The sequence below is a fragment of the Hypomesus transpacificus genome, chromosome 3, assembly GCF_021917145.1.
Source record: "Hypomesus transpacificus isolate Combined female chromosome 3, fHypTra1, whole genome shotgun sequence".
NCBI lineage: Eukaryota > Metazoa > Chordata > Actinopteri > Osmeriformes > Osmeridae > Hypomesus > Hypomesus transpacificus.
Window position 1 is genome coordinate 5,657,679 of NC_061062.1, and position 8,569 is coordinate 5,666,247.

General features: G+C 44.7%; 1 protein-coding gene across 3 annotated transcripts; it reads right to left on the minus strand.

The window, feature by feature from the left end:
* Positions 1–1,584: 1,584 nt before the first annotated feature.
* On the minus strand, positions 1,585–8,057 carry LOC124485312. 3 transcript variants are annotated; one of them, XM_047046847.1, is made up of 6 exons: positions 7,564–8,057; positions 5,845–6,162; positions 4,204–5,528; positions 2,479–3,045; positions 1,983–2,308; positions 1,585–1,846 (listed from the first exon to the last, which is right to left on the minus strand). In XM_047046847.1, exons 1-3 carry the CDS (start codon positions 7,925–7,927, stop codon positions 5,251–5,253), a joined length of 960 nt encoding a protein of 319 aa, XP_046902803.1. In that variant the 5' UTR covers positions 7,928–8,057; the 3' UTR covers positions 1,585–1,846; positions 1,983–2,308; positions 2,479–3,045; positions 4,204–5,250. The 3 variants fall into 3 exon arrangements, with proteins under 3 accessions (XP_046902803.1, XP_046902795.1, XP_046902812.1); XM_047046839.1 differs by having other exon boundaries at positions 5,845–6,165; XM_047046856.1 differs by lacking the exons at positions 4,204–5,528; positions 5,845–6,162; positions 7,564–8,057 and having other exon boundaries at positions 2,479–3,794.
* Between the last annotated feature and the right edge of the window lie 512 nt (positions 8,058–8,569).

The following is an 8,569-nucleotide window of genomic DNA, read 5'->3' on the forward strand; positions in this document are numbered from 1 at the left end:
AACGGAATCAAGATGCTGCCCCGCAAAACCTTCATTTACAATCCTACTCAATTCCCTAAAGCAATTAGGATAAATGCTCTAATGATTCTGGTGCATATTTGATTTGTGAAGGAGGACAAAGAGTGAGGCTCCCACTCTGAAGATACATAGCCTACATGGGTTTTAGTCAGCAAAAAATATGGCTTTGTTTTTCCCCACAGAGACAGCATTCAGTGGAATAAAACGTAGATGAGTAGAGTTACAATTCATCAAAAACAGGCTGCAATTGTTCATAGCCTACTTGTCCCAACATCAGTACGTTGAGAGAGAACTCTGTACTTCTGCAGATATCGCAATTCTTTTTTACTGTTCTCGCATACATTTGGGCCTACTTTTTCTTTCACCTCAGACCTTACTCCGTTCTCTCCAGGAGTATTGAGAGGAGAAGAAAAGTAAGTTGAGGAATATTAATGGCTTCATGATCTATGCAGTTTTTTAGTAGAAATAGAAGGAAACAGTGAAGGGGAGGAAACAACAATGGCCTCAGGTAAGCAGTCTTCATGTCTGTGTTTCAGTACAAAAACATGGTTCTCTGGGGGGAGTCAGGTGATGAACGGTTATGGGCTAATAATCTGAAGGTTGCCAGTTCGATTTGTGCCGTGCCAAATGACGTTGTGTCCTTGGGCAAGGCACTTCACTGTAGTTGCCTCTGGGGAATGTCCCTGTACTTCCTGTTAGTCGCTCTGGATAAGATCAACGTCTGCTAAACCTATTTTGATTTGATTGTTTGGATGACTGAGTTGGTTGCCATGGCGTGGCACTGCTAAACTGCGGGGCTTCGAGAGCCGATCCGTGGGTGCAGAGGTGGAGCAAAGCAGAAGGGATACACAAAGGCTGGACAGACTGGTCAGGAAGGCGGTGACTTGTGAAGATACAGATGCGGGGCAAGGTCTTGGCCATCGTGGGCAGTGTCGGTCATCCCCTCCACCGTGTCCTGGCAGGACATTCAAGCAGCCTCCTTAGCGGGCAGCTCAGCACCCTACGTTTTTATCTTATCTGTACATGGCCTTGTTGTGTTGTGTTGTCTGTTTGTATTGTATCGTGTTGTCTCTACATATTGTCTGTGGTTGTTATGAGAGCTGTGAGAGATACCTGAATTTCCCCACAAGATTAATAAAGTATCTGTCTATGTGTCTATCTTACTCAATTGTTAAAAATCAACACAGCACCAACACTATATAACACTTTACGGTGCTGTATTCACACTACACTGGTGTTAAGTGTTAAAATGGTTTTAACACTTAACACCAGTTAAGTGTTAAAACCAACCAAAAAACCAAAAAAACAACCAACCAAAAAACACTGTTTTCTTAAAAAACCAACCAAAAAACACTGTTTTCTTAACACCAACACCAGTGTAGTGTGAAGACAACTACACAGTGTTGAAAATACCTAATGCTAACACCTCTGGGTGTAAATAGGAATAACTCTATGGGTGTAAAAATTCCCCATACCGCACTAACTTAAAGAAATGACGAATGGCAGAAATTGGAGGGAAAATTACCTTTGTATTTAATACATTTACAATTCTACACATCAGACAAAACTGCAGTAGGACAATATGTTATCTCATTATTATCTCATGTTTGCCCACTGCCATACACATATACATCCAAACATCCAACCCCAGCCATAAAACCTTACCGCAACCCAGTGAGGAGATATTTAACAAAACATCGATTAGGGTGTCCACTCAGGGCTCTGGAAAGACGACCAATGTCAACAGGGGTTAAAGGGTGTTTAATCATTTCGGGGCCTTCCCCACCTGCCGGAACCGGCGAGGGCAGGATGGCTGTCCGAGCACTCCCTGCAAGCATGGAGAAATTTACAATTAGGATTTGGGCATGACCCCCTCATTGAAATACGTACACACAGGAGCGGACCCAGACACCTGGCATTTGAAAGGGCGCCGCCCCGCAACACCAGGCCCACTTTGCACCCACCGTGTGAGGGCAAAGCCCGGTAGAAGGGGTGAAAGATCCGCACACAGAACAACACAAAGGACGGAGCCCAGTGAACGTGCGGCCGACCAGCTCCAGCACGGACCTGTCCAAGCGTTGGATGAAACGCTGAATGCGCAGGGCGGCCTTTGCGGAAAAGCCCTGGTGGTATCTGTAGAACAGGCCTCCCCCGTATGACAGTGCGAGGTCAGCGATGATGGCCAGATACGTATCCAGTTCCACACGCCTCTCAGGGAACCCCTCACACATGAAGTCGGAATACCCAGAATGCGACCACGAATTCAGCCAATGTCAGGGTTTTGGTTAGCCTAGAATCAAATCAAAATGTATTTGTATAACCCTTTTTACACGCAAGCATGTCACAGAGGGCTTCTGAGGGATCGGTGTCCCTCAGAACCACGGCTACGTCACCACACTCCACGACCCCCAAGAGATTCGGGCCCACACAACTGAATTTTTACCAAATTCACATCTTTACCTGCCAAGATGTGATCAGGGAGGTCATCCAGGAGAGCTGCCATCGGAGGTAGGAGGGAGGGCCCGGAGGCTACGACGGGCACCGCGCTGGCCAGTGTGTAGCAGGGTCGTATCTCCTGCGGAGTAAGCCGAACCACTGGCGGGGATGCAGGAGCACCGACCAGGGCCCTGGTTCCCTCGAGGTGCTGCAGGCGGGCATCCACCAAAGCCAGCGTGCCCTGAAGGCCGACCAGAGCCGCCAGCACGGGATCCGGCTGCGACACGACCGGGCCAGCCGAGGACCCCTGCCGGGGTTTCTTGGCCAAACCAGCATCTGCGGCTGAACCCCGCTTGCTCTTCCCAGGAGCCTTGCGAGGAACGGGAGCAGCCGGCTCCTCCTCGCACACGTCCAGAAAAATTGAGATCCAGTCCTCGAGCGAAACGGGCTGGCTCACAGCCAGGCGAGGACTCCTCTGACGTTTGGACCCTCCAGCCGTAGGGACGTCCGCGCCATCGTTCCCCTCGCAGAGAGCTAAAGAATCCATCCCTCGAATCAGAACTTGCAGACATTGCGAATATCCAGACAAACCTGCAGGAAGACAGAAAGCATGTGTCGCACTAGCAACGCAATTGCTGGGATCCCTGCCTGATTTACCCCGCCCTATTAGGAAGGTGTGGCCTGACGCGTGATTTTACTAAGTTGCAAATGTTTGCTAATTTGTTAAGTTGCTAATGACGTGCTAGGTCTCGGAGTCCCCTGGATGAACCAGCTCCGCTTGATTTGAGCCTCAACGCACCCCAGCAACGGACAGGCCTGCAACATTTATTATTTTGCGTGCGTGCAGTGTGTGTGTGGGCCCACAATGATCATCTATAGTTTGAGTACATATATTATCATTAAGGTGTGAGCATTCTATGTGAAACTTTGTGTACAAAAATATATCGTATTAATAAGGGGATTTAGTCAAATAAGGTGAAAGAGTAAATTAGCATAGTATTGTAAAGTGATAAAAAGGGACATTCATTCGGATTAACAATGTACTAAATATTTTGTTTAATTTAATTATTTGGGTCAGTGTAATTGGAAATATATCTCTAAACAAAACCTATAACCTTTTAATTAAATCAGCTGTTTGGTATACAGTGTCAGGTCCTACTTATTTATAGGCATTTACAGATTTGGTCTGAAATAGTAAAAACTCAAACGTCCCATCCATTTACCTCCCTTATATCACAATACTTGTATATGATAGACGGTGGGGCGCTACATGTAATAGCTATTGCACATATTTTCGTCCTATTTACCATAAAGCAATAAGGTTAGGCTACTTAAAGACACCCCTTCCACTCAAAGTATGTTCTAAATGGCATAAATGCTTCCAATTAATAATTGACGTAAAAACAATTGTAAATGGTCAGGAGCCTAGCCTATCGATTAAGGTAAGCCACTCTAAAGCAAGTGTACACTGTCTGGTTAATTTTATCTTGATGTTTAGGCAGAGCATTCTGTAGCAAATAATAACAATAACCCCACTATAAATTACACTATCTTAAGGCTACTTAAGCATAATAATGCACCTAAAATACAAACGTCAGCCAGGGTTTTCAATCGCTATCAAATCAATAGCCACGTGCAAGCAGGTGAAGAATACAAAATCACCAGTTAACTGAATTTAAATTTGCAAGAACTATAGACTAATACAATAAACGGCTTAAATGAACTGACAACATAAGTTATACGACTTACAGTTCTCAAAGACGCGATCTCAACTGTCTGGTTATCATTCGGACAGCGGCAGTCTCTCTTCTTTCTCTCCCTTGAGAACCGCTCGCGGTGTCAAGCACGTGTCCGTTCTTAATCATCTTCCAACATGCACTCTTACAATCCCTGCCGATAGACGGCATTTTGTACAGCCTCTGTAGAGGGAGGCGGGAACACCGCTCCCAAAACCATCTAAGCCAATCAAATATAGCAATTTCTGTGTCCAGTATCATTGCACATTTTCGTCTGTCTATCACACAAAGAACGAACGTCAGCCGTAGCCTAATCTACATTTCAACAGTTAAATTGATTCAAAAGCAGACGGCTCCGTCCCCCGTAGCGTTCCACGTCCCCAGAGCCAGCCTCTGCCGCCCTCTGCAGCCTCTGGTCCGTCGAGACCCCTGGCCTTCACTGCCACTCATGTAGCAGCACCCCTGACTCCCAGGTTTTATCCCATGGGTGGTGGGCCCCAATAATTATATGGTTAAAAGAATTTGGCGGAGGTCAGAAAAACTTGTCTAGGCCTATCTGTTTATTCTTGCAGCAAGAAGGAGCAGTTTTAAAACAGTACCAAAACAATGTCTGGCTGAGAAGGGCTCAGAGCTTGACATTATCTGAGCACTCTTTTAAACAGTAGTTCCAGACAGTTACGTGATCAGTTCAATAGTTCATTAACGGAAAACACAAACTGGGGCATGTCCGCAGAATTCCATGTCTGCGCGCTTTTAAGTGCTATAATAGCCACTGCAGCCCGCACATCCCGGTGTCGGCACGTCAGAATTGAGAAAGTAAAAAATAAACTACATTAAAAAAGTGCAATGTAAATGCAAGTGTAACAAGTTACAAAACGATTTAAGAAACATGTGCAATCTAGATACATAAATAGAACAAAATAAATGTTCAAATGCAGCACCAAAAACCATGTCCATAAGTTACATGTTAAATACAAGTTAAATGTAGAGTAATGCAAGTAAAAAAAGAGTGCAAACTATATATATATATACTGTATATAACTATATACATAAGGAGTCTCTAGTCCAGGGGTGGAGGAACCGGGTCACGCCGGCCACTCAACACCTGCATGAGCTGTCTCAGTGTACCAAGGCAGGCCTGATGGAAGGCTGCAGTTTCAGCATTCTGCTCCCTCCTCAAGGCTGCTTCCAGCTCCCTCGCTCGCACCGCATCATCGAAGGCCAACTGTAAGCTCCTCTCCTGCTGCGGCCTGCTCAGCTCCTGCTGCTCCTCGTCTACCTCCAGCATCTCCCTCAGGACAGCCAGACGCTCCTCCCCCAGAGGCTGTTCCCTCCTGCCTGGATAACCATTTGAGTTCATAGCTTTTTAATTGATCTTAACCTTTGTGTTATCTTCGGGTCATTCTGACACATCAGTCATTGTGACCCACCGTCGTATTGCGATAACTTTACCGCATACAAAAACAAAGTGAAGCATTTTCTTTTAACCGTCGGGCTGTCTCAGACCCCCCACATCGCAAAGGTTAAAAGAAAAAGCTTTTTGTTTTTGTATTGGGTAAAGTTGTCGCAACACCACAATGGTTTGTGGTTAACGAGGGGTTAACTTATTGGAAGACGTAAAATGGTACTTTTCCAGTTGTTTTGTCATGCCTACCTGTGAACACATCCTGCGGTGTTGTGCTGGAGGTTGCCTGTGTCGGTGCTGATACTGGTTCCGGAGAAACCGGGTCATGCGGGCCACTAAACACCTGCATGAGCTGTCTCAGTGTACCAAGGCAGGCCTGATGGAAGGCTGCAGTTTCAGCATTCTGCTCCCTCCTCAAAGCCGTTTCCAGCTCCCTCGCTCGCACTGCATTCTCGAAGGCCAACTGTAAGCTCCTCTCCTGCTGAGGTGTAGTGTTGGCGTCGGAGGTTGTCATTGCTGCTGGTACCAATGGGGCATCATCAGGGTCCTCCTTGCTTATCGAAACGTCTTCTTGGAAAGAAAGATGCCAGAAAGAAGTGGCTTTTTGATTACACAAATTACTTATTCTTACATTGCATTTACTATACACGGTTCTCATCATGTCAAAGCCAACACATTTAGCATTCAGCCCACTTCAGATCACTGAAGGTGTGTCAAGTCCCCTCCTGCTTCAAAGGCTCCACAATCAATCACCAAATCATCCCTGACTGTGGAAACTTCACACTGGACTTCAAACAACTTATTTCTGTGCCTACACTTTTCCTCCTGACTCTGGGACCTTGATTTCCAAATGAAATGCAACTATTTACTTTCATCTGAAAAGAGGACTTTGGACCACTGAGCAACAGTTCTTTTTCTTCTTCGCCCAGGTAAGACACTTCTAACGTTGTCTCTGGACAGGAACAGATTAGGCCTAAACAGACAGTTATGATTGCTGAGGAAATCATTGGTGCAAACCTGCCATTGCCATTCTTTATCACATTTAGGTACTTGACAATTCTGATAAGCAGTGCTAAGGCAGGGAGGACTTTCAGCCGTGTAGGCTATGAGTTTGCTGGTTTTGAGAGATGCACAATACATGTCAGTTCGGAAAAGAAAATGATGATAGTCTTGTGGAATTTTAGTTCAATCGTAGCATGCCTGTAGGTGGTCAACTGCAGTGCGCGTCACGCGTGTGTGTGTTGCACACTCGTAGTTTTTTTTTTCATGGGGGCTTGGTTTGGCGTGTAGCTTGCCCAAATTGTTGCTGAAAGAATTGTTATATAGGCCTATGTTTGTTTAATATTAGTTGTCACTGTTAGGTTGACTATAGGCTACTGTCTTTAACTTAATTTGGGGGGGCTTATGACCTGTTATCGTTAAATTTGAATATAATGTATTTGGTAAATGGACAGATCATTAAACCCATGTTATGCATGGATTTGAGTAGGCCTACTGTGTGTGAAAGATTCTAATGAATGCTAAATGCGAGGCTAGTGGCCTAGGCCTACATTTTGTTCGCACATTAGGGGCTATGATGACTGAACACATTTATTATATAGTCTTATATGTGCTGTTCACAATAGAGGTTGCCATTGGTTACTTTTTATTGTTATATTTTATTGCACTGCAAACTGTTAATAAAAGGGGGGCCCCCAATCAGTTTCCGCCCCCCCCCCTGAGACACAACGCTTGCTCCGCCCCTGCTACCACTTGATAAAGTGGTAGACAAATAGTCACATCTCTATATAGGCTACAAGTCAACTTGTATATAGAGATGTGATTCTTGATTGTATTGTATATTTTGTGTTTACCTTATTTGCTGAGCCAACTTGCTCTTGTTAGTTATTTATACTTTGTCATGTTTTGTGAAAGTACATTGAGAGCCATGTAAAAACCAAAGTCAAATTCCTTGCAGGCTACACATACTTGGCCAATAAAGCTGATCCTGATTCAGGGATTCGAGGTCGCCCTTCCCTTTGCTTGCCGGTCTATGGCCGTAAATGGCGTCCATCTTTTCGAACCATTTCCAACTCTTCCTTCTCGAACTACTCCGGCGTACATTGTGGTACCTGATAGACCTATAGTCGCTTTTAAGTTTTTTTAACTTTACCCTACACTGTTGAAATGTCCTTTGGTAGCCGTGTACGATCAACAGTTCAGAGACTTCCTGGTACACCTTCTGGTTACGCGTTGCACCCTCCAGCTCTCGCTGGATTCTTTCGTCGGCTATCAAACAGAGGAACGTCCGCACCTCCCCAATTGACCACGGCATGGTTTTGAAGGTTGCCATTTAATCGATTAGTCCTGCGCATAAACAAAATTGCGGCCACAAAAGCAGCGTGGCTATTTAAAAATGTCGGGTTTGAGCATAGTTTTTTGCGTCGCTTAATGATTACGCAAACGACAATTCTATCCAACCAATCAGTAGTAAAGAATAGGTGCGTTCGACTTCATGCAGCGCCGGCGTCGCCTGCAGCCCGGCTGACTTGAAGCAGCCAATGGCATTCTCAGCTTCAAGGCTCTTCGGCGCAGCCAGTGCTGCATGAAGTCGAACGTACATTGTAATTGGACGTCGATATAAATAGCTATTTTTGAGGTGCCCCAAAATTAAACTACTTCATATCTTTTGGGATTGTCCTTATACTCAATTCTTTTTTTGTAAGTTTATTAACCCGAACTCACTTTTGGGTTTCTCATTGTTGTTTACGGATTTGTTGTTAGGTTTTAATAGCATTAACATTGCAAAAAAGAATGAGTTTTTTATTCTAAATTTGTTATTACGTGCCGAATTAATTGCAGCTAATGTGTATCTATATTGCAGGCTACTACCTTGTTTTGGGGGGTGTTCTTAATGGAATCATAGAAAGAGAGAGAATCGATGGAGAAAATTGTTATTATTGTAATTTTAAATGGTTTGACAGACTACTTGATA